Source organism: Moschus berezovskii, chromosome 17 (assembly GCF_049115385.1).
Source record: "Moschus berezovskii isolate FMDL1 chromosome 17, NW_MosBer_1.0, whole genome shotgun sequence".
Classification (NCBI taxonomy): domain Eukaryota; kingdom Metazoa; phylum Chordata; class Mammalia; order Artiodactyla; family Moschidae; genus Moschus; species Moschus berezovskii.
In genome coordinates this window covers 11,713,891-11,740,329 of record NC_142476.1, presented here as the reverse complement: position 1 = coordinate 11,740,329, position 26,439 = coordinate 11,713,891, and the positions used below count along the sequence as shown (strand labels likewise).

The 26,439-nt window shown below is 66.5% G+C and overlaps 2 protein-coding genes across 2 annotated transcripts in view; both read right to left on the bottom strand.

Moving 5' to 3' along the window:
- LGR6 (leucine rich repeat containing G protein-coupled receptor 6) overlaps positions 1-5,125 on the bottom strand; it is an 80,244-nt gene extending 75,119 nt beyond the window's left edge. Inside the window, 1 exon segment of the mRNA XM_088845016.1 lies at positions 4,914-5,125. Within this exon segment, the coding sequence (XP_088701142.1) occupies positions 4,914-5,125 (212 nt within the window).
- A 1,664-nt stretch (positions 5,126-6,789) lies between these two features.
- On the bottom strand, positions 6,790-25,637 carry LOC129551031 (receptor-type tyrosine-protein phosphatase V-like). Its single transcript, XM_088845190.1, has 36 exons — positions 24,481-25,637; positions 24,038-24,105; positions 22,126-22,228; positions 21,878-21,944; positions 21,536-21,584; positions 21,136-21,408; positions 20,547-20,816; positions 20,114-20,377; positions 19,283-19,537; positions 18,945-19,184; positions 18,556-18,831; positions 17,109-17,381; positions 15,695-15,958; positions 15,282-15,548; positions 14,755-15,036; positions 14,451-14,591; positions 14,062-14,272; positions 13,723-13,787; positions 12,787-12,904; positions 12,626-12,673; positions 12,192-12,285; positions 12,015-12,105; positions 11,850-11,926; positions 10,536-10,670; positions 9,902-10,024; positions 9,379-9,539; positions 9,103-9,238; positions 8,698-8,771; positions 8,458-8,614; positions 8,289-8,367; positions 8,111-8,187; positions 7,886-8,014; positions 7,666-7,776; positions 7,413-7,573; positions 7,073-7,208; positions 6,790-6,941 (listed from the first exon to the last, which is right to left on the bottom strand). The coding sequence occupies exons 4-36, from the start codon at positions 21,932-21,934 to the stop codon at positions 6,882-6,884; spliced, it is 5,154 nt and encodes a 1,717-aa protein (XP_088701316.1). The 5' UTR covers positions 21,935-21,944; positions 22,126-22,228; positions 24,038-24,105; positions 24,481-25,637; the 3' UTR covers positions 6,790-6,881.
- Positions 25,638-26,439: the final 802 nt, after the last annotated feature.

Sequence of the window (26,439 nt, the reverse complement as noted above, 5' to 3'; positions counted from 1 at the left end):
GGCCCCCACCACTAGGAGAGCCCCAAGTCAGCGAGTCCATCTCAGTTGGGCCCCAAAGCCTTATCTTTTCCAGCTGGGATGCAGAGGGTGGAAATGTCTCCCATCGCTGTTTCCTGCAGCTTCCCAAGGGGTCCGAGCCCACTCGGGCACCCAGAGCCCTGCTCCTGGGGACCGTCATGGTCCTCAGAGATCCCGGGTCTGTCCTGGGGCAGGCGAGCCCGCGCCTCGGCCCGCCCCAGAGCTGCTTGTTCCCGCACTCAGGACCCACGCATTCCATGGAACTCGGCTTCTTGACAGAAGCTGGATCCTGCAGACCGCAGCCTCCTGGAAGTCCCAGCCCTTCCTCCTGGAACGTCCCCAGGTGCCCCGCTCCTCCAGGCACCATGGGAGACCAGTCATTTACTGCATCCCCCCACTGCCTGCCCGCCAGGAACCCAAGAGCAAACCAGGCCCAGGGAAGGCCCAGCGCTGAGGTTTCCGGGCGGGGGCTTGATGCACACAGCAGGGGCAGGGTGGGTGGGGGACGATGGGCAGCGCCCCAGACCCCAGAGCTCCCCCGTCACAGGCGGGTCTACCATCCCTCCTGGGGCTTGAGTAAAACAAGACCCACCGTCACCGTTTCACAGCAGACATGACACAAGTGGCCCCAGGCTTGACCCCTCCGCCTGGTGGCGCCGCCCACCAGCCCTCCCGACTGTGTGCTGCGCACAGGACCACCCTCGGATGAGTGACAGCTGGAAACCGTGCGGGACTGAGCCGCAGCCATGAGCAGAGGGGCTGAGATAGGGCGCAGGCCGGGCAGGGCCTCCACTTTGGGCACCAGGCACCGTGCCCGCCTGGCCCGCCAGCCGGCGGGTACAGTGCACACAGAAGCACTGCTGCAGGGGAGCTGGCGGGTAGAGGGCCCCTCAGAGCGCGGCGGCGGCGCCCCAGGCAGCCTTTCTTCTCCACCGGCGCCCGCCCGCCACCCCAGAGGTTTCCTCTGTTTTGCCTGGGGCTGCCTCCTGCCTCTCCTTTGAACTGGGGTGTAGGCTCCCCAACACGACAGGCCCGCCCTCCTCCAGCGACCCCTGGGCCTGCCCCCAAAAGTCCCTGGGGGACCCCACTTCTGGGAGGGGCTCCCCCGCCCCGGGGAGGCCCAGAGCCCGGGCTCCCCTGCATCCCCTGCCCCGTTTCTCAACAAGACTCCTAGGCACCACGGTTCCAAAACGTTCCAGGACGTGCGTTCACCTGAGCAGCTGACCGGCTGACGGTTAGAGCTCACACCCCAAGTTCTGCGGGGACACCGCATGCCCTTAGAATCTTCTAGAAAAGAACAGTACAGGCTGGCCTGGAAAGGGAGTCCTCTGGGCTCCAGAATGAGATGGGGCCGTGGGTCCCCCAGACTCAGCCTCCAAGGCCGCTGTCCTCCCCCGGGCCACGTGCTTCTCTGCCTCCTCAAATAACAGGCCCTGCGGACTCCTTGAGCTGGGGTCTCCCAGCCGTTGCTCCGCCCACCCCACCCCACCCCACCCCACCGCAGCACAAGTCTCTGCGTCCAAGTCCGCACCAGCCAGGAGGAAACAAGCCTGCCCAAGTCCCAGGGGCTCCTCGTGGCTCCCTGCACCAACTCTGCCCGCTCAGCCTCCACCAGGCACACACACCCACCCGATACCTCTCCTCCCATCCCCTGCTAACCCCGCACTTCCTCCTCCAGGAAGACCTCCTTGACTAACACTTCTTGGCCCTGGCCACCCTAATAACAACTCTGCTAACACCAGGCTCTCCCCAGGGGTCAGGCACTGTGCTAGACCCTTTAGGAACGTCGCCTCACTGAATCCAGACGCTGCCCTGTGAGGCAGGTATGAGCTCCGTTCACAGGTGGGAATCAGACCCAGGTCACCAGCTCAGATGACTCCAGCCCTGCTCCGCCGTGACCCCGCCTCCGACCCATGCCCCCAGCAGTGATAGACGCAGACTATGCAGCATCTTCCTTCGGTCAGGGTCAGGGGTCAAGGGGTCAGGGGTCATCACAGCAGCCTTGCAGCAAGTGAGACCGAAGGAGGCAGGAAGCTGCCTGGTAAAGTTGTGAGCGCCCAGTGTGTCCTGAGCAGCTGTCCTGCCTCCTGTCGGGTGTCCAGGATGGGGAGGGGGTGTGAGGGAGAGCCTGGAGCCTCGGTGGGAGGGAAACTGCCCCCTGGGCCGTGTGGGGAGGAAGGGAGGAGGCCTCGAGGCGCTGGCCTCAGTCAGGACTCGGCTGCCCCAGCTCGGGGTCCAGCCAGCTGTGAACTGGGGGTGGGGGGGAGTGGACACGAGTCCCCCTGACACGGGAGGAGAAGGAGAGGTCAGATCAGGACACTTGGATGCACAGGGAGTGGCCGGCCAGAGGGTGCCCTCGAAGACCTTGAAGGAGCCAGAGAATGAGCCGCAGGGGCGCCGAGAAGCCCCGGGCTCGGGAGGACAGCCCGCCGCTGTGGAAACGCAGGCTGAGGGGCCTGATCTTCTCCAAGCAGCGCTGCTCTCCTCCTGCTTCCTGACCAAAGTGGGGACTCAGAATACCACCCAATTCCCCAAGTCAGGGATAGCCCCGGGCACTGCCCACACCTGTGTGTCTTCCTCTTGCTGCGTGGCCACCCCACCTTCCGGTCGCCCCAGAGATGGGGCTGCTCATCCCCAGGCAAGTTCCAGGGAGGATGTCCACACCAAGCCTCACTGAGACTGCAGGTCGGAGGGACGCCCGAGGGCCTGCGGTGCTGAAGCCTGTCCCTCCCACCTGCCCATCCTGGCAGCCAGCCCTGGGGGAGTGTCGTCTTTGCAGGTAGAGCAGAGACGGCAGGGGCACCAGGAAGGCTTTCCGGCGTCCCTGGAGCCCAGACAGAGGAGCCAGAAGCACGTGCACCGTGAGGGCGGCCAGGTAGAGGGGCCCCTCCAGGGTGGGCAGCGGCGGGCTGTCCTCCCGAGCCCGGGGCTCCGCGGCGCCCCTGCGGCTCATTCTCTGGCTCCTTCAAGGTCTTCGAGGGCACCCTCTGGCCGGCCGCCCCCTGTGCATCCAAGTGTCCTGATCTGACCTCTCCTTCTCCTCCCGTGTCCACTCCCCCCAACCCCCAGTTCACAGCTGGCTGGACCCCAAGCTGGGGCAGCCGAGTCCTGACTGAAGCCAGCTCCTCGAGGCCACTTCCCCTCCTCCCCCCACAGCCCAGGGGGGCAGTTTCCCTCCCAGTGAGGCTCCAGGCTCTCCCTCACACCCCCTCCCCACCCCAGACACCCGACAGGAGGCAGAACAGCTGCTCGGGACCTGTCAGGAGCTCACGGCTTTACAGGACAGGTCAGTTCACTTATGCTGCCCGCCACACGCCTGTCCCCACGTACGGATGAGGGCCCCAGGCTTAGAGGACTTGAGTGACCCTGTTGGGGGTGGAGCAGGAGGGGGCCAGGGTTGGAGAGGCCCAGAGGAGAGGCCCTGCTGGGCACGGCATCAGACGCAAGCTTGGCCGGTCCCCGACGGGAGCTGAGCCTCTTGGGGCCAGACCGGCATTTCCCCACAGTGCAGCACCCTGATGCTGGCGCGTCCCTCCAGAGAGGCAGACAGCTACGCTCACCACCCACACAGGACCCAGGCCAGCCAGGGTAGGGCCTGTGTCTCCCCTCCCCTCACACTGCGGGGCCCCTGCTAAGGCCCCTCCGTCCCACCCCCGGAAACACGGGCTGGGTCCCTGGAGAGCAGGGCTTTCAGGCCCCCGAGAGGCGTGGGGTCAGCTCAGAAAACCCCAGATGCTGCTCCAGGGGGCTGTGACAAGACAGTGGGGACAGCCCCCCGCCAGTGTGCCTGGGGGCACCCCGAGAGACGGTGGGCCTGGGAAGGAGGGGGGACAGCCAACCCCCAACTTGGAGGAAGGGGCTCTCTTCTGCCCCCCAGAAATCTCTCCCAGGCTCAGCTGAGCCCCAGAACCCCGTATTCACGGGAAGCCGTGTCCTCACCCACACCCTGCACACACGCAGAACCGCTAAGGAGGAGGTGCCCTGGGCATTTGATCCAGCAGATACCTGCTTGACTCAGCACCACCCACTCCCCTGAAAGCCCGCGGGTCCTGAATCCCGAGGCCACAAAGCCTCAGGGCCCCCCTGCCCGGGACAGACGCCCCGGACAGACACCTGGACTCGCCCACCTGCTCTCTTCACCCTGGAAGAGGTCGTGGGGCCTGGGCAGGGCTGAGCCGGGACGCTTCTCCTCCCAGAGCTGAGGGAGGCAGGGAGCCTGGAATGTGTCCTCACCCACCTCCGGCCCCAGTGATAGGCCAGAGCCCCCTCCCCGTCCCCAGTACAGTCCCCTTCACCCCAACTAAAAATGGTCCTCTGGTTTTCAGCCTGGCGCCTGCTCACAAATGAGTGTCTCCTGCACAGCTTCTTGGGACCCACTTCGGGGAGGCCCTGGGGAGCCAGAGGCTGCGAGCCGGGCTGGTGCCGCAGGTCCCTCTTGCAGTAGCTGAGAGTGGGCGGCCCCTCTCCAGGCCTCTGGGAAGCCCACCAAGGCCACCCGGCTCGTGTGTCAGCTCTGCTGGCCTCGTCCTCCACAGGGCCCTCACATCTCCTCCACCGAGTCCGTCACCTCACCCCAGCCACTGTCCTGGACGCTGCTCTTCCGGAGAGGAAACCAGCAGCCGGACAAGGCGCCGCAGGGCCCGACCCCTCCGCTCAGGGCTCGGGGACTCCCCTCTGCCCAGGCCGGGTCTCCATCATGAAGCCCCGAGACCGGGGCCAAGGGGGAATGAGCCAGGGGAGCCCGGACTCCCGGCTGACCCAGCCCTGCCCGCCTGGGACTGCGCTCCCCCACCCTCAGCCTGCAGCCTGGGACTGGCAGAGGGTGCTGCGCCTCGGGGCTCCAACCGCGCGGCGGCCGCGCAGCAAGGCAGGTGCGGGGGAAGCGCGGTACTCACAGGTAGGCAGTCAGGGGGTCCAGACCCGCCGGCACCGTGGAGAGACCCCGCTCGGAGCAGTCCGCCCACAGCAGGATGCCCGCCTCGCGGCAGCGGCAGGGGACCGGGCAGGCGGGGCGCGGGCGGGGCGCGGGGACGCCCGGAGCGGCCGGCGGGGCGCAGAGCGCCGCGGCGCAGAGCCACAGGGGCAGGAGCCGGGGCGCGCGGGGCATCTCGACGGCCCGCGGCGGAGGCACCTGGCGGGGCGCGCGGTCGGACAGGCGCAGACTTCGCCTCTTTGCTCCCAGCTTCGCGGGCTGGGCTTGGCAAGGGAGGGCGAGGCCGCAGAGGAGGAGTCAGGGAAACCTCGCCTGCCCGCTCCCCTTCCTCCCAAACTGGCAGCAGTTTCATCCAGGAAAGGAAAGAGGGAACAGCCCGGAGCGCGGACCTGCGGGCGTTTGGGCGCAGTGCCTCCTGCCTGGGGGAGCGCCTGGGGGCGGCGGAGAGGCTGGAAGAGCCCCACCCCGGGACACCTCCAGCGTTCCCACTGCCCCTCCAGCAGCGTTCCCACCGCAGGGAGCTGGGACCCGGGAGGGTCGGGGTTGCTTCAAGCTCATCCCTGGGTGAGGGGCGGTCCCAGAGGTGGAGCTCCTGCCGCCCTCCGCACCGTCTCTGGGGAGGGCTGGTCCTCAGAGCCCAGCAGTGAGGGGTGGAGCCTACGGGGGGTCACTGGGGCTACAAGGAGCGGCCCTCGGTCAAGCCCCAGGCCGCCACCGGAGAAGGGGTGATGTCCTCCCACCCAGTAGCTGTGAGTCCCGGAGCTCTGACCTGCTTTCCACCAGACAGAGCTCGGTGCAGGGCCGGGCGGTCAACACCCTGGCTGTCAGAGCCGGTCTGAGTGCCGGCGGGTCAGCACCACCCCGCCATGTAGGCCAGTCCAGCAGCTGCGGCTCCACCAGTCCGGCCGGGCGGGCCAGGACAGAGGCCTGAGGGACAGAGCGGGCGGCTGAAGCTGGGGTCCTCTGTGGAGGCCAGACCCAGCTGGCGGGGATAACTCTGGCCCCTCCTGCTCTCTGGTCTCCGAGCATACAGCAGCAGCCTGAGGCCTCCGGGCAGCTAAGGGTCCTTCAGCCAGGACCATTCCCCCCACCCACTGAGGCCGCTCAGCACTCCTCTTGTTCTCTGCTAGTGTTCCCCCTGCCAGGCCTGGGGGCTGCACAGCTGGGCCAGGAAGAGGGAGAGCTGACCTGCAGCCTCTCGGTGGGCACGGCCCTGATGTAGCCAAGCCTCCAGGAAGGCCTGGGTGGACGGTGCTTGCAGCTCTGGCCGCGGGAGCCCTGTGGCCCCTGGGCAGCAGGGGGTGGGGGCTCAGAGTGAGTCATGTGGGCCAGTCCCACTCCTGATAAATGTGTGTGTGAAGAGCGTGTGACCCAGCCCAGGGCCCCGGAGCCGCACCCCACCCTGGGGAGGCCCTGCCTCTGCTCCCAGCCCACAGGCCTTCACCAGGAGCTGGATGCCGCCCCTCCCCGCCTCGGGGTCTCCCCGAGGCTCCTGCTTTGCCTCAGCCAGCCTCTGTGTCCCCGTCTTTTCCCCAGGAGCTGTTCAGGGCCTTGCAGCTGCTGCGGGACCCCCCCCCACCCGGCCCTGGTGAGGCTGTGAGTGATGGTGTCACCACGGTGGGCACCCGTGCCCTCCTTCCTGGTTCCCCTGCCCAGGTTCCCTCACTGGTGGAGAGTGGGGACAGAGGAAACCCGGCCGCTCTGGCCTGGGAGCAGCCACCCTCTAGCGCCAGCCCTGGGCAGGGTCACGGCAGGAGGGAAGGCCAGGCCGAAAGCACCCCCATCTTCCAGTCTCCTGTGGACAGAACACACTAGACCTTAGTTTCGACCACACCCTTTATTGCCTTTCACAGGCCGCCCTCCCGGGGAAGCCGGGCCGCAGTGGGCTTGCCGGGCCGGCACCACCGCCTGCATGGCAGGACTGGGCGACTCACGGCAGCCCGTCCGAGAGCGCGCTGTTGAGGCAGCTGTAGAGGTGGACGTACTGTTCCTGGGGGTGGGCGGGGGGCCGCAGTGAGGACACAGAGGCTGCACGGTCTCCACGGAGAGCAGAGCCCCGGACGGCCCGGGGCGGACCCCTCCCGCCCTCCCGTCCCGAGGCTGAGCCCCGGGGCCGCTCACCAGCGTTGGGGTCATGAGGCCGCACGCCTGCGACTGCTGCAAGGCCACGGTGAAGACATCCACGGCGCCCTCGGCCCCTGCCTGCTGCAGCAGCTGCTCCAGGGCCAGGAAGGTGCCCAGCTGGGCCGCACCCTTGCTGCAATGTACCTCGAGTTGGAGGGGCACCTGGGGGCCTGGGCCGGGGGGCTGGGGAGGGACACCCAGGAGAGCCACCACCAGCCTGGGCCCAGGCGGAGGGGTACGGGCTTAGAGGGCATGGGGATCTGTGTCCTCTGGGCCTCGCCCGAGCCAGGAGGCCATGCGTGCTCCGCCCGCGCCCCGAGGCCCCATCCAGCGGCACCTGCAGTGGCTGAGCAGCGTGCCTGGCTGCTCCGTGTCCCAGGAGCAGCACCGGCCCACGGCGGCCAGGAAGGGCAGCAGGGTCTCAGGGGGGAGCGCCCGGCCCGGCTGCCAGCACGGGAACTGCAGCCGCTGCACCAGCCTTTCCTTCCCACTCGCCTTCTGGGCAGAGACATTGGCACAGCTGCTGGGGTACCCGGGCTGATCTGCACCCCCCCACCCCTCTCCCCCCCACACCCCGTGGTCCGCCTTACATGTGTGACATGAAGGAAGGCGCAGGGCCAGCCTGCAGCACTGCCGTCCGCCACCCAGCACACGGTCACCGCGTCTGTGATGATGGGCTGCATCTCTGTGGGCCAGAACTCCTGTGGCGGACACATCCAGGCTGCTCGGCCAGCTGGCCTGACCCCACCTGTGGCCTGCACAGTGCCCCACTCCAGCCCCGGGTGGCCCACCCTCTGCCCTGGCCCTCACCTCCTCCTGGGGGTCTGGTGGACACAAGGAGACCAACACACAGGCCCCATGATCCCACACCAGCTCCCAAAGTTCAGCTGGCCCCGCCGGGCCGGTCAGCACCACGTGGTCACGGCCAGAGGGCCCGCCCTGCAGAGCACAGGGTGTCCCCACCATCTCAGCTCTAGGGCCCCCAGCCCCCCAGCCCCCCAGCCCTGCCCACATGGTCAGAGGGCGTGCGCTCACGGGGAAGAGCCAGGCTTCAAGCATCTCCCCAGCCGGGCTGCTCTCCGCCAAAGGGGACCACTCGTGACAACGGCCATCTGCGGGGCGGGGGTGGGGGTGGGGGTGAGACCACTAGAGGCCCAGCCGCCGTCCATGCCCATGCAGGTCCACCTGAGCCCAAGCGTCCGCCAGCACTCACTGGAGGCCGTGCCGTCCTGCTCACCCTGGGGAGGGGGTGTCCCAGAGCCGGCCTCATCCTTCAGGGCCTGGAGCAGGAGCTGGGGTGTGGGGGGGCGCCGTGAGGCAGGCAGGGTGCAGAAGTGCTGGTTCAAGGGGACCCCACACTGCCCTGCCCAGCCCCCAGCCACCTGGTGCTCCCCCAGGAAGCCGGCGTTGCCATCGGCAGCCCGCTCCGCGCACACCCGGGCAAAGTTCCTCACGGGGATGGGCTGTGGCCTGCGGGGGGCACCGGCCGCGAGGGGGCTGCCCTGGGCTGCCCAGTGCCAGCTGTGGGTCTCTGCAACCCTGTGTGGACAGAGTCAGTGGCCTGGTGGTAGGAGGGACGAGGACCCCACCCCCGCTCCCCCAGGCCCCCAGGGCACACGTACTCAGCAGCGTGGGTGCTGGGGAGCCCTTCCAGGACCCTGGTCAGGAGGCAGCCGTGTAGGAAGATGTACTGGCTCTGGTGGGGGGGCAGGGGGCTGGCTAAGGGGCTGTGACCCAGCAAAGGGCTTCTCGACTTCCGGACCTGACCAGCCCGGCGGCCAGCACAGGGGAGAACCTCTGGGAGTCCTCCGTGGGGCCCAGTGTGAGAGCTGGCGGGGGGCCACCCACCCACCCCTGTGGACCCCCGTCCGAAGGGAAACAAGCCCCCTTAGGAGGGTGGCTGTCCCAGCCCCTCCTCCGGGGCACTTCCCTGCCTCTGGAACCCTGTGGCCAGACCACAGGCACCGCATCCTCGAAGGGCCTGTGCCCCTTCCTGCCCACTCCCGCGCCCCCGCCCGCGCGCCCACCAGGGTCTGGATCATGAGCGGTCGGTGCAGGCGCAGCGTGCGCACGGTCTGGAACACGTCCACCGCCTGCTCCTCCTCCAGCTGCTGCAGCAGCCGCCACAGGGCCACGAAGGTGCCTGAGCGGCCCACGCCCGCGCTGCGGGGACAGAGGGCCGGCGGTGAGGGGCCTCCCAGCGCCCCCAGCCCAGGGCGGGCCCTGGAGGACAGAGGGCCCAGGGCAGGCGCAGAGGGTCCGGGTGGGGGGCTCCCATGCCCCCAACCCGCCACCCGCCTCACCTGCAGTGCACCAGGAGGGGCCCTGCGCCTGCGGCGGCCCTCGCCTGCTCCCGGACCAGCTCCATGAAGGCCAGCAGGGAGCTGGGGGCCTCGGGGACGCTGTGGTCCGGCCAGGTGGTGAACTGCAGCTGCCTCACCCTCCGCGGCCGCTGCTGGGCAGCCTGGGGGCGGGGCGGGGCTCCTTGCTCAGCCCTCGTCCTCCCACCAGACCCCATGGGCGGGCTCGGCACCCCCCTCCCCTCCTCCAGCCTCCCGGGGAGTCTGCCTGCCGGGGGTGCCCAGGCAGGGGGCACCGCTGCCCCAGGAGGTCGCGGCCCGGGAGGCAGACAGGGCTTGGGGGCCTGAGCCAAGTGCAGCACAGGCAGAGACATCCCTTCTCTCCTGGCCTTGGGTGACCGAGTCTCCCCTCTGCCGCCCGGCCCTTCCATAACCACCAGCCTCCCGGGCTGGCAGGAGACCAGAGACCCAGGGGTGACCCGACCCTCCCACAGGAGCGCAGCCTGCTCCACTCGCGGGCACGCACGTGGTGCAGCTGGAATTCCCGCACGGTCCACTCGTCCTGGGGCTGCTCGGCCAGCAGGCGGGCGGTGATGGGCCCGTGAGTGACGGGCCTGGAGTTGGCTGGCCAGTAGTGCTCGCACAGCACCTAGGGCCGGACAGAGGGCAGCGTGGGGACAAGGGGCAGGGCAGCCACCCCAGCTCCAAAGGCATCCCTCCCGCCCTCCATCTCAGCCACCCTCCTCGTCCAGAAGCCGCTCCATCCCAGACAGGCCCCAGCACCCCCACCCCAGACCTCAGGTGGCCCCTGGGGCTTCCAGGCAGCGGCCAGGCTCCTGAGGCAACTGCTCGGCCTTACTCAGGGTCACCTGGCCAGGCCACAGCGCTCCACGGGAGCTCAGAGGTGCCGTCCCAGGGCCCCGTGTGGAGCAGGACACAGGCGTGTCCAAAGCAAAGACACAGACTGCCCTGTCTGCGCCAGCCCCGGCCCTGGGCCGGGAGCAGGAAGGGGGCACTGTAGAGCCAGCAGGGCAGCAGAGGCGAGTCCAGCTGGGAGCTGGGGTGCCAGGTCCCCATCCCTGCCCGCCTCCCAGACCCCCAGCCAGGCCTGCGGGCAGAGCCTGCCCCCTGGTGGCCGCCTGGGGCTGCGGCGTGCTCACCCGCCCGTTCTCCATGCCCACGGTCAGCATAACGACGACTCGGATCTGCTGCTCCCACACCAGCCGCCAGAAGTCCCCCAGGGTCTTCTTGAGAGGCCCCTGGGTCACGATGAACTCCTGCGGGCGGGCGTAGCCCTGGCACAGGGGCAGGAAGACATGAGCCGGGGCCCCCGCGACGCAGCCGTGCGTCCACACAGGGTCTCCACGAGTGAGGGCTGCGTGTGCACGCCGGCAGGTCGGCACACACGTGAACACACGTGTGCCAGGAACCCAAACAGGAGGGTGGCTTGGAGGCAGCCCTGCCGGGAAGGGATGATGATGAGACTGGAAGTAGCCTCAAGTAGCCTCCCCCAGGCCAGCTGCCCACACCACCTGCGTCCCCCTGGGCTCCCCCGCCCCGCCCAGCAGTCGCCCCTCTCTAGCAGCCCCACTGCCTCTCCTGCCTCCACCCAACGACCCGCCCGGCTCTGTCCGCAGGTCCCCCCCGGCTCTTCTCCGGGTCTTTCCAGTGACATCCACCCCTCTCACTGCTCGTCAGGATTCTGTGATAAGAGCCCAGGTATCTCTCCTCTAGGAAGGCTTTCTTGACATCTAGTCCTGGGTGGACTAAACGTTTCTTCTGAATACCACGTGTCACATACACACATGCACACACACACAGACACACACACACACACAGACACAACACACACACACAGACACACACAAAGATACACACACACCCACACACACACACAGAAACAGACACACAGACACACACAGACACACAGACACACACAGACACACATACACACACAGAAACACTCACACAGAGACACAAAGACACAGACACACAGACACACACACACAAAGACACACACAAAGATACACACACAAACAGACACACACACAGACACAGACACACAGAGACACAAACACACACACAGACACCGACACACACACAGACAGACACAAACACAGACACACAGACACACACACACAGACACACACAGACACAAACATACACACACTGACACAGACACACACACACAGACACACACACATGCACACACACACAGAAACAGACACGCACACACACAGACACAGACACACAAACAGACACACACACACACACACAGACACACACAAAGACACACACACACACACACATGTGCTCCTTTTAAGAGCGGAATCCAAGCAGCCCCGTCCTGCCCCCTGCGGGCCCAGTGCAGGACACACAGACACACAAGCTAGCGGTCTTCATGGACCGCCAGGGCAGGACAACATGCCCTGCAAACTCAGTGGACGCCACAGCCATGCCACAGGCTGCCCTACCGGGATGAAGCTGGCATTGATGTAGTCGGAGTGGGGCTTTCCGTCCAGCAGGGCCAGCCTGACCCGGGAGTGGTCGTCTGCAGATGGTAAAGTGTGTGTTGGGAGCGGGCACAGGCAGGCCACTCCGGGCCAGCCGCAGCCCCACCTGCCCACCGCTGTGCTCACAGGGCAGCACGTGAGGGTAGCGGTTCTTGGCGCTGTTGGCAGGGTGCTCAGCCTCCAGCCTCGGCTGCTCCTTGCCCACCTCTTTCAGCTCCTGCAGAGATCAGGGCCAGGACAGAGCCACGTCACCCCTCACACCACACAGGGGTCCCCAGAGCCCAGGGTGGGCAGAGGCCTCACCTCAAACTCCTGAAAGAAGGCCTGGTAGGTGTGGGCACTCTTGGCCTCAAAGCTCTGCTGGAAGCTGTGTGCGGGGATGGGCCGGTGGGTCCGCCTGGGCGGGGGGGAGGTGGAGGGCCTGGTGTGAGGAGTCCTGCCCTGGTGCCGGGGGCGTGGGCACACAGCCCTGGGCTCCAGCCGGGGCATGTGGGGCGAGGGGCAGACAGGACGACTCGTGGAGGTGGGCGGGAGTCTCAGAGGGCCAGGCCCTGGGCCCTGAGGATGCTATGGGAGTCCACTCAGTGTGAGGCCAGGAGTGGCCTGAGGGCAGATGACGGCCCAGGCTGAGAGGAAGGAAGAGGAGAGCGCAACTCGGCCTGAAGCTGTCAGGGCCCAGGGGAGGGTGGGCGGTCGAGGTTGGGGCTGAGGGGCTGAGGACGCGGGCGGGTGCTCACCGCGGGTTGTAAGCCGTCAGCTCCTGGGAGCACGGACTCTTCTCCGCCCTGCGGGGCGGTGGGGCCGTCAGCTCCTGGGAGCGCGGACTCTTCCCCGCCCTGCAGGGGGTGATGGGAGGCTCCGGGGCCCCGTGGCGGCCGGCCCTCCTCCCCTCACTCACCTTTGCCCCTTCACTCGCCCCCAGCACAGCAGGCCCAGCAAGACCAGGGCGAGCACGCCGGCCACGATGCCCGCTGTCACCGGGAGGGGCACTGCCCAGGACGGGCTGCTCCAGGGCTCTGTGGACAGCGGGTGGGGGTGAGCTGGGGGCCTGGAGCTGTCCTGCAGTGACATGCCTGCCTCCCCTCTGGGGAGGGCACAGAGACAGACGCCCCCGGAAGGGAGCCCCAGATGCTGTGGAGGCAGGGGGTGGGGGAGCGCGCCCCAAATGGGAGCCAAGCACAGTCCCACCAGCTCCAAGTAAGGGGGCTCCCCCAGCCCCTGAGGCACTGGGTGGCCCCGCCCACCCTGGACCCCCTGGGGAGAGGAGGGTGGGGCCTGGCTGCTCTGTCCAGCGGGTTGCCTCACAGCCCTGAGCTCCGGAGCTTTGGAAACAGAGTGGTTCAGAGTTCAGATTTGCTACAAGTGTGAAATGCACACAGGACTGCAGAGCCTTATGGACAAAAAAATAGATGCAAACTATCGCGTTAGTTATTTTAAGAATTGATCACATATTGATAGATTTTCAGTATCTCAGATTAAAGAAGATGTTGCCAAGATTAATTGGTCTGTTTTCCTCTTTATTGCGTGGCTGCTGGGCACGCTGAGTCCCACGTGTCTCTCACTCACGGCTTCCTTAGGTCTCTACCGCTTCAGCGCTGCCCCAGAATCGCGCAGTGTGGAGGCGGGAGGGTAGACCGTTTCCTCCACGTCTGCCTGCCCACCACCCCCCAGCCCACCCAGCCCGCCCGACCACCTGCCTCCCGGCCCGGGGGGCTCCCAGCACTGCCTCGCGGGACAGGTCCCCACCGGTGGCTGGGACAAGGCTCAGAAGGGAGGTTCCAGCGGCAGCCCGCCACCTGGGACCCAGTGGGAGCCCCGCCGGGCGCCTGACTACCTGAAAAGGCTGAGAAGGCGATGAGGGTGTCAGGGCTGTGCCGGGAAAAGGCCACAACACCGAACCTGGGGCAGAGGGGCAGGAGGATGAGTCCCGGGCAGCAGGAGCCCGCTGCCTGCGAAGTCTTGCGAGCCCGTCCCTGAACCTGCACCCGCAGCGAAGTGCAGCGGAGCCCACCCCTGCCCTGCCTGGAAGGAGCCAGGGACGGGGGCACTCTGGGTGTGCCCTGCCTGCCAGGAAGCCCCGCGCATCTCCCCTGCATCAGGCTCTGGTTGGCATGAGGCGGGAATGGCCCCAGTGAAGCCCAGAGTCCCCGCCTCGGTCAGCCGCAGCCCTCACCGATAGCGCGAGCCCGGCCGGAGCCACCCGTTACATATGTCGCGGGTCCGGCCGCAGTCGTCCGTGCCCACGGACACCGGCCAGAATGTGGGCACGGCCCAGGGCCCGGGATAGAAGGGGTTGGAGAGCAGGACGGCCAGGTAGGTGTCGCAGCCCCCGTAGTAGTGGTCGTACCACGTGCGATTGATGGCTTCACGGGGAGGTCGGGCCACTGGGAGAGGAGCAGACGGCGGTGGGGCCCGGGCTGCCCCGCGTTGCTGGAAGTGCCAGTCCCGCGCTCCAGAATGCCCCACCGACCCCGACATCCATTCTGCCCATGTCAGCGCCCAGCCCCTCACCACCCCTGCCAGGCGGTAGCCGGGGGCCCCGACCGTGTGGCCGGGACTCACGTGACATGTTGGTGCTGGCGACGACCCCATACCACTGGATCTGCCCGTCCTCCTCACGGAACATGCCCTGGGCGATCAGCACGCCCATCCCCGTCTCGGGCTCTAGCTGGGGGGCTGCGGCCAGCTCTGGGGGGTGCCAGGCTGGGAGCGGAGGGGGAGTGAGGCGCTGAGAGCCGCCCCCAAGGGCTGGGCCGGGCGCCCAACCGTGAGCCCCACAGGGCAGCGGCGTCTGGGGCAGGGCCGAGGAGGGGCGGGGTGGGGGTGGGGTGGGCCCGGGGGAGGGCGCGGGGGCAGAGGCGCCTACCCTCGGTTGTGGTGGCGCACACCAGGCTGACCGCCCGGCTCCACAGGCCGTTCCTGCCCCGCACAGAGAAGCTGAGGCGGTAGGACGCAGCAGGCGCCAGGCTGGCCAGGATGAGGGCGCCCCCAGACGTGTTGCCCCTGAAGACGAGCTGAGCGGCCCCTCCCGCCGCCAGCTGCTCCGCCACCACCAGACAGGTGTCCACGTCCCCCGTGGGCACCGTCCAGACCAGGGCCAGGCGCGTGGCCTCGGGCTGGCACTGCACGTCCTCCACCGGGCCAGGCTCTGTGGGTTCAGGAGCCCCACGCCGAGTGGGGGTCAGTGCACCTGGGAGGGGCTCGAATGCAGACGCTCAGTGGCGCTGGGCACGTTTACCGCGAAAAGGGGCAATGGCCGCTGGGAGATCAAGCACTCCTCCAGACCCCACCCACCCATCTGGAGAGTGAGGGGCGGCCCAGGGCGGGAGGGCAGGGCGGGGCGGGACGGCTCAGCGCTCAGGGTGCCCCATCCCCTGACAGATGCCAGCGTACCCACGGGCAGCAGCACGGGGTGCGTGGAGACCCAGAGGGGCCCCGCCCGGCACTGCACAGTCAAGGACAGGTTTCGTCCAGGCATGAGGTCCCTCAGGACCAGGCGGGCTTGGCCCAGGGCCAGGGGCTGCTCCCAGGATAGGAGCCCAGCCCCCGAGAGCTGTGCGTGGCAGGCTCCATGCCCCAGGGGACCGCTGGCCCAGGCCAGACTGACCACGGTGCTCCCCGCCTGCATGGACACCAGCAGCTCCACGGGAACCACTGGGGCTGTGGGAGGAGAGCAGGCAACCTCTGACCCCATGCAGGGCCCTCGTCTGCAGGCGGGACGAGGGTCTGGGGGCGGGGGCGCCCCCCCCAGGGAGGGGCTCAGGGCCACCCTGCCCACCACTCCGCCCCTCCCCACGCCCACTCACGGGTCCAGCCAGTGGCCCTGGCCGCCACCGCACCGAGGGGCCCGGCCTGCGTGATCACCTCCACCTCGTACTCAGTGCCCGGAGTCAGAGCCGAGAAGCTGGCGCCGTCCACCTGGGCCCCCACGGAGCTGAAGCCCACCCGGACGCCCGCCTGATACAGGCTCACCCGGTAGCCGTCCCGGCCCCCCAGCGCATGGACCCAGGACGCCCAGAGCCGGGTGGCGCCTTCACTGGTCACATTCACCCGGGCAGGGGCGAGGGGACCTGCAGGGAGAGTGGGGTGGGGGGAGAAGGGAGGTGGAGGACCTGAGCTGTGTCCCCCCGAATTCACGTTCACCTCCTTGGCCCTCAGGACCTCAGAGCGGGACTGTGTTCCGAGACGCAGCATCGAAAGAGATGGTCAAGGCCAAAGGGACTCACTGGGCTGGGTCCTGGCCCGGGGCGCGGTGGGGACACACGCAGGGACAGCGCTGCGGGGCCCCGGAGGAGCGGGCGGGGCGCCCGCGTGGGTCCCCTCTGCGGACTCGGCATGGGCAGGGCGGGGACAGCCCAGTCTCTGCTCCCTCCTCCCTGAAAGGCCCCCCTGAACTCCACCCTTGGCAGGGTTGGGGACACTGGCTCAGGTGACCCAGCGACAGGGAAGCAGACCACCCCGACCCTCCCCGACAGCCAAGTCCAGGGTCTGGACAGACCCCACCCAGCACCACCCGAAGGCTTCAAGCCAGCACATTCCCCAGCCCAGCTCCAGCTTCAGGTTAGAGGCGGGGTCTGGGGTCTAAGTGGGGCTCCTGCCCCCTCCCCTGAACCCAGGGCTGGGGCTGCATGGCAGACACCTCCATTGTAAACTGAGGCTCAGAGAGACACAGAGAGGGAAGGCCTGTTCGGGCTCAGCCGGTTAGAGCCTCAGGGTCCTGGTGGTGGGAGGACCGGGCGGGAGTGGACCCACCACAGTGGGGGGGTGTGCAGCTGGGCAGGGCTCAGGCCCCCAGGGGGGCTTCCCGGCCCATCGCGCAGCTCCGGGAGGAGGGACACGCCCGGCGCTCCAGTAATAGAGACGCTTCACGGGAGACCCTCTGAGACGAACCCCTCCGTGCCTGGCTGCGGTTCCGAGAATTAAGTGAGAGAACGCTGAGCGGGGGGGCCCAGCAGCGGGGTGGGGGTCCCTGACGCTGGCCGTGAGAGAGTGTGGGGGACCCACCACGGCACTGCACAAGAGCAAAGCTGGGTCCCGCCCACCCGCCTCAGACCAGAAGGGTGAGGCCCAGGGGCTCCCAGCCGCCAGGGGGTATCCTGGTGCCCCAGGGCTGGGAGCAGCTGTTGTCAACCCTGCGGCCTACTCAACGACAACAGGGCTCGGGGGTCAGCCCCTGGGACACCCAGCAAGGGCAGCCGGCAGGGCGGGCGGGGCACTCACGTGTCCAGCCCGTGGCGTTGGCGCCGCTGCTCTCGTCGGGGCCCCGCAGGGTGGCCAGCCAAACCAGGAACTCGGTGCCTGGAGCCAACCGGGCCCAGGAGAAGGTCTGCACCTCGGGGCCCAGGGTCTCCTGGCCCTCCAGAGCCGGGGGCCGCAGGCAGTAGAGCCGCAGGAGGAAGCCGTCCCTGCCCCCCTCAGGGGGGCTCCAGACAGCCCTCAGGGCAAGGGGCCGGGCGGACAGGCCCAGACTCAAGTTGGCGGGCGGCGCAGGGACTGCAGAATGAGCCAGAGGTAGATTCCAGGCCCCCGCCCGGCCCCGGGCCGCACCCTCAGGCTGGTCTCCGACATGGCCAGCCCCAGACTCAGCCTCCCCCTTGCTTCCCAGGAAACCTCTTGGCTAGCTCAGGCCCTGCCCCAGGCCCGTTCCCCTCCCTGCTTCCCAGGCCTCAGCTCCGAGGGTGACTCTGTCCCGCCGGCCCCGCCCCAGCGCCAGCCGCCTGGCTCACAGCAGGACTGGGCCTCCCTGCCCTCCTCCCACCTCCCTCTCCCCACCTCAGGCCTGGGGACTCAGGCCTGGGGACTCACGCCCCTCACTAAGAACCCTCTCACCACCTGACTCAGACCCACATGCCGCTCGGCCCACTCCCTTCCACGGGGAAACCGTCCGTGACTCCCGGGGGCCCTTCTGTGAGCCCTGAAAGATTAGCCACCACAGAACACTCCTCATAGTCCTCGATCTTAACCTGTGAGACAGAGGCTCACACGGTTCGAACACACTGTGCGTCCACACTCACCCTATGATATACACACCAACGTAAACCACTTTAATAGACACATCAACCATCTGTTTACTTGTCTGTCTGCCTTTCTACACTATCTTCTTCATAATTTTTAGCTTTGCAGTGTAACCGCATACCTAAACATGGAAGGCATTCTTTAAATATTTGTTGGAAGGATGAATGGATGGTTGGAAGGATGGATGGATGGATGGATGGTTGGAAGGAAGGGTAGATGACTGGATGGATGGATGGTTGGATGGTTGGAAGGATGGGTGGACGGGTGGATGGATGGATGGTTGTAAGGAAGGGTGGATGGTTGAATGGACAGATGGATGGATGCAAGGATGGGTGGATGGGTGGATGGATGGATGGTTGGAAGGATGGATGGATGGTTGGAAAGATGGATGGATGGTTGGAAGGATGGATGGATGGTTGGAAAGATGGATGGATGGTTGGAAGGATGGATGGATGGTTGGATGGTTGGATGGGTGGATGACTGACCCAATGGCACGAAGTGGGGAATGCTTGCAAACAGCTTCATGAAATGCCCTACCCTGAATAGACGCATGGTCTCTGAGTCAGGCATGCATAGGAAAGCATGTGAAGGATGTTGGTACCCACCCCACTGCCCAGGGCTGGCCTCCCAGGGGCCGCAGCCAGGAACTTACGTGTGCAGGCACGAGCCCTTTGGATGCTGGAGCTGAGGTTTCCCACCCGAGTCCACACAGACACGGTGTAGCAGGAGCCGGGCACTAGACCCCGCAGCATGAGGCTGGCGTTGTCTGGGCCCAAGTTGACAAGACCGCCTGGCGAGCCCTGCCTGCCCTCCTGGTGCCAGCTGACCCTGTAGCCTTCCTGCAGCCCCGGTGCTGGGGCCCAACCAACGGTCAAGGTGGAGGGGCTGTCCCTGCTGGTGACCTCCAGCGACTGTGACACAGGGGGCCCTGACAGAGGAGAGGTTGGTAAGGGGGCTGCGCATGGTGTGTGTGCCTGTGACAGCCCCTCTCCACCCGAGGCAAAGCGCCCCGGCCACCGGGACGCAGTGGCCGGCAGTCACCTGTGTGGCCTGTGGGGCTTGCGGTGGCAGTGCCCAGAGCAGAGACAGCGTCCACCTGGGAGCGGGCCCCAGGCCTATGGAGCATGACCAGGGTGGCACCAGGTGGCCCTGAGACGTTTCTGAGGAGGCAGAGGGCCCCCTTGGTGTAGGGCAGTGTCTGGCTTCCAGGCTCCTTGCCGGCCTCCGGCCCATCCAGGGGCAGCTCGGTACCACTGCCCTGCGGGCGCTGTGCTGCAGCATCTGGAGGGGTGTGGGCCCTGGAGGGTGAGGGTCCACCTCTTTCGAGGCAGGCGCCCCTGGGCAGGACCCCAGCCCGTTCCCCACTGGCCCAGACTCACCGCCCAGCCAGGCAGCAGCCTGGGCCCGGGCCTCGTAGGGCCCCGCCAGAACTCTCAGCTCCAGAGCATAGTGTCCGGACGGCAGAGGCCCCAGGAATGTGACGTTGAGGGCCCCAGGGCCCAAACTTAGGGTCTTAGCCACAGGCCCGCTCAGCCTGAGTAAGTAGCCATCCCGGGCTCCTGAGCCCGCCTTCCAGCTGGCCCCGAGCCCTGGGGGCTGGGGAGCGAGCCGCAGGTCCAGGGGCGTGGAGGGACCTGCGGGGAAGGGAGACACATGCAGAAAGTCCTTGCGGCCGGCCGGCTCCTTCCTGTGAGCCCTGGACAGGCCACTGGTGAGTCCTGGGACCCGGCCAAGGACGCGGAAACAGACAGGAGCACTCCCGGGGCCAGGCCTGGCGCCTCCTCACAGCACAGCCTCTGCGTCCCCTTCGAGGGGCAGAGGCCGAAGCGCAGAGAGGACGAGCACGCTGGAGACCCGCAGGCAGGCAGCGGCAGCAGTGGGTCCCAGGGCTCAGCCCAGCCTGGACACCCCCGAGCCTCGGGACTGTGTCCTGTCTCTGAACCTCGGTCTCCCCACCATCATGGGGACAGCATGACTTAGGGGGGTTAAATGATGTGCCACACAGAAGTGCCTGGCACGGGGCTGGCACACGACAGTGGTCATCGCTGTCACCTTCGGGGTGGGGGCTTTTACCACCAGCCGGCAGGCAGACACCCTCAGGCCTCACCCCTTCCCTGCAGGACCCTGGACGCCCCCCGCATAGCCAGATCAGCCCACTTGGCTGAGGGACCTCTGCTGCTGCTGCTGGCCAGCAAATCCCCAGCACTCACGGGTCCACTCGGTGGCGCTGGGCCCCACTGCCCAACGGGGCCCAGCGACAGCGCTGAGTGTCAGCGTGTAGGGAGTTCCAGGAGAGAGGCACAGGAAGCTGTGACTGGAGACACCTCGTGTGACGCCCGCCGTCAGGTTGGAGCCACCGAGGAGGTCTGTGAGCAGGAGGTGCAGCCAGGCGGCACCCCCAGAGCTGTCCCAGGAGGCCCGCAGGGCCCTGGTGCCCAGGGCACGCAATGCCAGCTGCCCTGGAGGCACAGGAGCTAGAGGAGGGAGGGCCAGGCAGAGCTGGGCTGGAGAAGGGGCCCAACTAGGGACCCGGCACCAACCCCGCACAGGAGCCAGGAGACCCATCACACTGGCACGTGTCTCTGGACCACCCCCTACCCCCAACCAGCTGTCACCTGGGGCCTTGCCAGGGGCGGGCCCTACCTGTCCACTGGCGGGTGCTGGTCTGCGCTTGGAGGTGGGCGGCCCAGGTGGTAACCTCCAAGACATACTCACTGCCTGGTAAGAGGTGGCTGAAATTGTAGGACAGGGTGCCGGCAGACGTGGAGACATTGTGAACCACTGTCTGGGACTCCAGATGGCAGAGGACAAGCTGGTAGCCATCCTGCCCCCCGGGAGCAGAGCCCCACGAGGCCGCCAGGCTGGACGGGCTCTCAGAGCCATGGAGCTGTAGGTCCCGGACAGTGGACGGGGCTGTGACGAGGCAGAGAGCGGCGCTAGGTTCAGGGCCAGGCATCACCTCTGCTTCTAGCGCTCCTCGACAGGTCACTGTACCAACGTGGTCCCCAGAGACCTCACCAACCCTCCAGGGCCACCATCCTGGTGGCCACGCCCACGCCCGCAGGCCCCGCCCCGCCCGCAGGCCTTGTCCCTACGCTCAGACCACGCCCCCGCCCACAGGCCCCGCCCGCAGGCTCCCCGCCCCTGCCCGCAGACCACACCTCTGCGCACAGGCCCTGTGCGCAGACCACGCCCCCATCCACAGACCACGCCCCCGCCCACAGGCCCGCACCTGTGAACGCAGTGAGGCTGAGGCTGGCGTTCTGCCCGCAGGGGCTCACGGCCGTCACCTCCAGCTGGTAGCGACTTCCTGGTACCAGGTCCCGGAACTCGAAGCTGGACGCGTTGGTGTGGGCCTGGAGCAGCTGCCCTTCAGGGGAGCCACGGGGGCTCAGCTGGCTGAGGCGGAGGGTAAGGCCGGGCCCGCCCGGCCTCAGGGCTGCCCAGCTCAGCGTGAGGCTGGCAGACCTGCCCCGGCTGCTGACCGTCACCCTCAGAGGCGGTCCTGGGGAGCAGGGGTCGTCAGGACCCCCAGTGCCCAGTGTTCTAAAGGAGGCGGGGTCAGGAAGGGCCCGAGTAGAGACAGGCCCAGGGGAGAGACAGCCCTGTCCGCCCGTACCCCCGCCACCTACCTCCACTCGCCCCGCCGGGACTCTCTTCCAGGGGCTGGCACTCGCCTTCCTGAGGAGGGGGTGTGAGGGTGGGGGAGAGGGGCAGAGGCTCCGGCTGCAGCCAGGGGCCGAGAAAAGGCTGTCCACTTGTCCGTCCTCCACCCCAGGTGTGGCCTAAGGGCAGCAGGCAGGACACCGAGGCGCGGAGGCCCCCAGCCAGGGCAACTGCCCTGTGTCCTGTGGGACTGGGGAGGAGCTGCCTCTGCCCAACTTCGTGCAGATCAGCCGGGGCCCTCGGGGCAGCGGGAGGCCTGGACACCACAGAGCAGCCCCTACCCGCCATGGCCCCAGCGTCCTCCTCACCTTGGCCAAGAAGCCTGGGAGCCAGAGGAGTGCCACGAACAGGACTGGGAGCCTCATCCCGGGGCGTCTGCAGGGAGAACTGGGAGGCAGCGGGAAGGGCCGTCCTGCCTCCCCTGCTCATCTTCCGGCTCCCTAGAGAGCTTGGCTGCCTTTCCACCCCAGAGCCTGTTCCCAGCAGGGCCCCAGGAGGGCGGAGGAGGTCGCAACCCCTGGCTGCAGACACACTTGCCTCCCGCTCTGGCCCTTACCTCCACACTCTTCAGCAGCTGGCTTTCCAGGCAGGAAGAGACCCAGACCTGGAGAAGTGACACCCCAGGGTGGGCAGAGACGGCTGACTCCTAACGCCCTGTACTGGGGAGAGGAGGACAGGGCGTTCGTGTTTCCACAGGGAGGGTCCTGGTGACAGTGGTGCTGGGAGCTGACTGCTGGGTGGACGGACAATGGGAGTGTGTCCCCTTGTGGACACAGAGGAGCACGTTCTAAGGCCTTTGTTGCAGGGGTGGTGGACCCAGGACAGCCCTCCTGCTTCTTGCCCTTGCACCCCAGGTGAGGAAGTGATGCCCACGGAGGGAAGAGCGAGCCCTGCCCCAGGGTGAGCCTGGGCCTCCAGCCTCAGCTTCTGACCCCTGACGCCCGGGACGTGTGCTTGCCTCCAACCCCGCCTGCTCCACCTAGATGCTCTCCCCGCCCGCCCCACCGCCCCTGCGTGGATGCAGGTGCTGCTGAGGCCTAGGGCAGCCAAGCGGTTCCTGCGGCCTGGAGCCAAGAACTCACCTGGAAGTGCTCCCTGAAGCCCCCAGCCCAAGGCAGCTGAAAGTGCCTCGCCACGCTGGAAGTGGGGAGGGGGACGTGTATCTCACAGGCAGGTACAGAGACACTGGGCAAGGAGCTGGCTTCTTCGGATCCTTCTCTCACCCAACTCGGCCAGCCCCAAACCACAGAGCCACCCAACAGCCTATGGATGGGGCCTGGAAACTCAGCACTGCAACCCCATCAGATTTTCCAGGCTGCTCACATGTGTGCGTGCGTGTGTGTCTGTGTGTGTTTGTCTGCGTGTGTATGTGTTTGTGTGTGTCTCTGTGTGTGTCTCTGTCTGTGTCTCTGTCTGTGTCTGTGCATGTGTGTGTCTGTCTGTGTATGTGCGTGTGTCCGTATGTGTGTTTTCTGTGTGTGTCTGTGTATGTATGTGTGTGTGTGAGTCTGTGTGCATCTGTGTGTGTGTCTTTGTGTGTGTGTTTGTGTGTGTGTATGTCTGTGTGTGTGTCTTTGTGTCTTTGTGTGTGTGTGTGTGTGTGTGTGGGTCTGTGTGTGTGTCTGTGTGTATGTCTGTGTGGATATGTGTCTGTGTGTGTTTGTGTGTGCGTGTGTGTGTCTGTGTGTCTGTGCATGTGTCTGTGTGTGTATATGTGTGTATGTGTGTGTGTGTCTGTGTGTCTGTGCATGTGTCTGTGTGTGTATATGTGTGTATGTGTGTGTGTCTGTGTGTCTGTGTATGTGCATGTGTGTGTTTCTGTGTGTGTCTGTGTGTGTCTGTCTGTGTATGTGCATGTGTGTGTGTCTGTGTGTGTCTGTTTGTGTGTCTGTGTGTGTCCCTGTGTGTATATGTGCGTGTGTGAATGTCTGTATGTATGTGTGTGTGTGCATGTGTGTGTCTGTGTGTGTATCTCTGTGTGTCCGTGTGTGTATATGTGTGTATATGTGTGTGTCTGTGTGTGTGTGTCTGTGTGTGTGTGTGTGTCTGTGTGGATATGTGTCTGTGTGTGTCTGTGTGTGCGTGTGTGTGTCTGTGTATGTGCACGTGTGTGTGTCTGTGTGTGTGTGTCTGTGTGTGTCTGTGTGTGTCCGTGTGTATATATGTGCGTGTGTGTGTGTCTGTGTGTGTCTGTCTCTGTCCATGTGTCTGTGTGTGTCTGTGTGTGTCTGTTTGTGTGTGTGTGTCTGTCTGTGTCTGTCCATGTGTCTGTGTGTGTGTGTGTGTCTGTCTGTGTCTGTGTGTGTCTGTGTGTGCATATGTGCATGTGTGTGTGTCTGTGTATGTGTACGTTTGCGCACCCGAGTTCGTTCAAACAAGGAGATGGGGAACAATTAGGGAAACTGCTGTGAAGGGGAAGGCCCCAGTCTGGCCACGACGGGGAAACACTCCCCCCTCCCGCCCCTCACCTGAGGGTCTGCACTTCGGTGGGCCGGCAGAGCCTGCAGTGGTGGGATGGAAACAGCCTATTCAGAATCTGAGTGGAAAAGGTGCACAGGACAGGGTTTAGGTAAGGGGTGCGGTCTCAGACCGTGCCCAAGAGTCCCCACGAAAGGGCGCCTGTCAGGGACACCACAGACCGCACGGCTCGTCCTGCCGGTGGGGCCTGGTGGGGGCAGGGGCGCACCTGTCAGCCCCAGCCAGCCTGGGGGCAGCCTTGGCCAGGACTGGGTGGAGGGGCTGGGAACGCTAGAGCGGGTGAGGGAGACTCAGATGCAGGAAACAGCCTCCCGGCCCCGTGCCTCCATTCAGCAGCAAGTACCCCAAGGGCTCTGTCTGCGCCCGGCAGCCACTCCCACGGGCAAATCCACATCCTCCACCTGGAGCCCCAGAGGTCCTCCCGGAGCCTTACTGTCCCTCCTGAGGAGAGCGGCCGGACGCAGAGGCAGGCGGCGGGCAGTCTGGGCGTGCTGGCTCCCTGGCTCCCGAGTGCCAATGGTGTCTCCCCTGCTGCAGCCCGCGTCCGTCTTCCGGGTCCTGCCCTCCACGCCCCTCGCAGCAGCCTGGCCTTGAGCACCCCCACACCCCGGAAGATGGTCTCCAGGAGGAGAAGGGCCGGAGGCTCCGGATGGCCCCGCCTCCCACTCCCCGGGGCCTCTCCGGCTCTCTGTATCTCCGTCTCCCCCACACGGCCAGGGACACAAAACCCACTGGGCTGGCCCGGGGTCTGAGGGCTGTGGGGAGGGGACTGGGATCAGGGCTTCTCCTCCCAGAGAAGCAAAGAGGACGGGGCGAGCTGGGGCAGCCAGGCCCCAGCAGTGGACCAGGCCTGAGACTACCTCGGGGGCTCTGTCAGGATGTGGCCTTTGACCCCGGGGCAGGCAGGTGCTGCAGGAACAGGGCTTGTATTGGGAATTCCCAATACACATGCCCCTCTGAGGGGCTCCCGACCCTGGGGCTCCCAACCCTGAACCTGGGGAGCAGCTGGAGGAAGGGGTTGGGGCTCTGCTAGGAAATGGGGCTAGGAGACCACAGCCCCTGCACCCCTGGCCCTCCTGGAGCCACTTCTCCAGGGGACGACTCTGAGCACCGCGGGTCCCACCTTCTGACCGATGCTGGAGGGGCACCCCTCGGCGCTGGGGAGAGAGCTCCTGAGAAGCAGGGAGGAGCAGGGACCCCCGTCTCAGCAGGGCTCAGCGGGGGCCTCCTGGCTTCCTGTGCCCCCCACCCAGCTCGGACACATATCGGCAGGTGGAGTGACCAGCCTGAAAGCCATCGGGGCAGGTCCATGCCGGGAGTGGAGGAGGCTCAGGACAGGAGTCACTCCCACGGCTTCCAGGCCTTCACTTGCACCCCACAGCCTGGATGGGCAGAGTCCACCCCGGACAGGGCCCAGGCCAGGCTGGGGGCTGTTGCAGGCCCATCTTCTCCGAGGCTTCTGCTGGTGCCCGCCCCCCCCCAGATGCGTCTGCACCTCCAGCAATGTCCAGGCATCTCTTAAGCAGAAACAGGTGTGGGGTGATCAGGAGGCAAGGTGAGTGTCACCCCCGAATACAGCCGAAGGGAACTGAGCCGTCCTTGGGGTCTTACCTGGCTCCCCCTTGCCTACCCCGCCCCCACCCACTTTCTGCACCTCTGGGCCCCCAGCTCTCCAGCCGAAAGCTCAGCCTCCAGCCCCTGAAACCCTGAGGGGTGGGGCGCTCACAGCCCGCAGACTGAGACCTTAGGGGCCTGGGGCCCTGGCGGTGCAGTGCGGGCACCCGCCCCGCCTCCTCCCTCCACTGCTGCGGTACCCTAGCTTCCGTTCGTGATAAGAACCAGCAGCCTGCCCCAGAGAGAACGGCCCTCTTTCCAGCCCTCTCCTGCCCCCCTTTCCCTTCCCAGGCCCCCGCTACCCACCAGTGGAAATACGGGTGGGTTTCAGGCCGGCTGAGCTGGAGGCCACGTTTCCCAGTCTGCCACGGGTCCCCAGGCTCCTGCCCGGCCCCTCCACCTGGGCTCCCCCTGGCTCAGGCCCCCTGAGCGCCAGAGGGCCACCTGCCCTGCCTGAAGGCAGCCCCCTGACCTCCTGCATGCCACCCCCGGCCTGTCGTACACAGCACTTTTTGCTGTCACCTTCTGATGCTGAATCAGGGAAGTGGGTGGCGGGGTGAGGACGGTATTGTGGGTGCCCGGAGGAGAGGGGCAGGTGTCGGGGATGTTTCCAGGTGACAGGAGCCCAGCAGGAGCCAACAGGAGGCCCGCTGGGTGAGCCAGGGCAGGCCAGTGGGGTCTTGGACTTGGGATCTCCCCTACCCAGGACCCAGGCTCCAGGCACCCCAGCAGCAAAGCAGACATGGGGGTCGCCTTGTGTGACAGCCAGAGGCTGTCC

Bases quoted from the DNA above. Each gene is read 5' to 3' on its own strand.
- LOC129551031 (XM_088845190.1), bottom strand. From the start codon at position 21,934: ATGAGGCTCCCAGTCCTGTTCGTGGCACTCCTCTGGCTCCCAGGCTTC. The intron at 13,788-14,061 runs GTGAGGGCTGCG...CCTCTGCCCCAG, and splicing joins CGGCCGGGCTCGCGCTATCG to GTTCGGTGTTGTGGCCTTTT. The intron at 8,615-8,697 runs GTACGTGTGCCC...CTGTCCACACAG, and splicing joins CCCAGCACCCACGCTGCTGA to GGTTGCAGAGACCCACAGCT.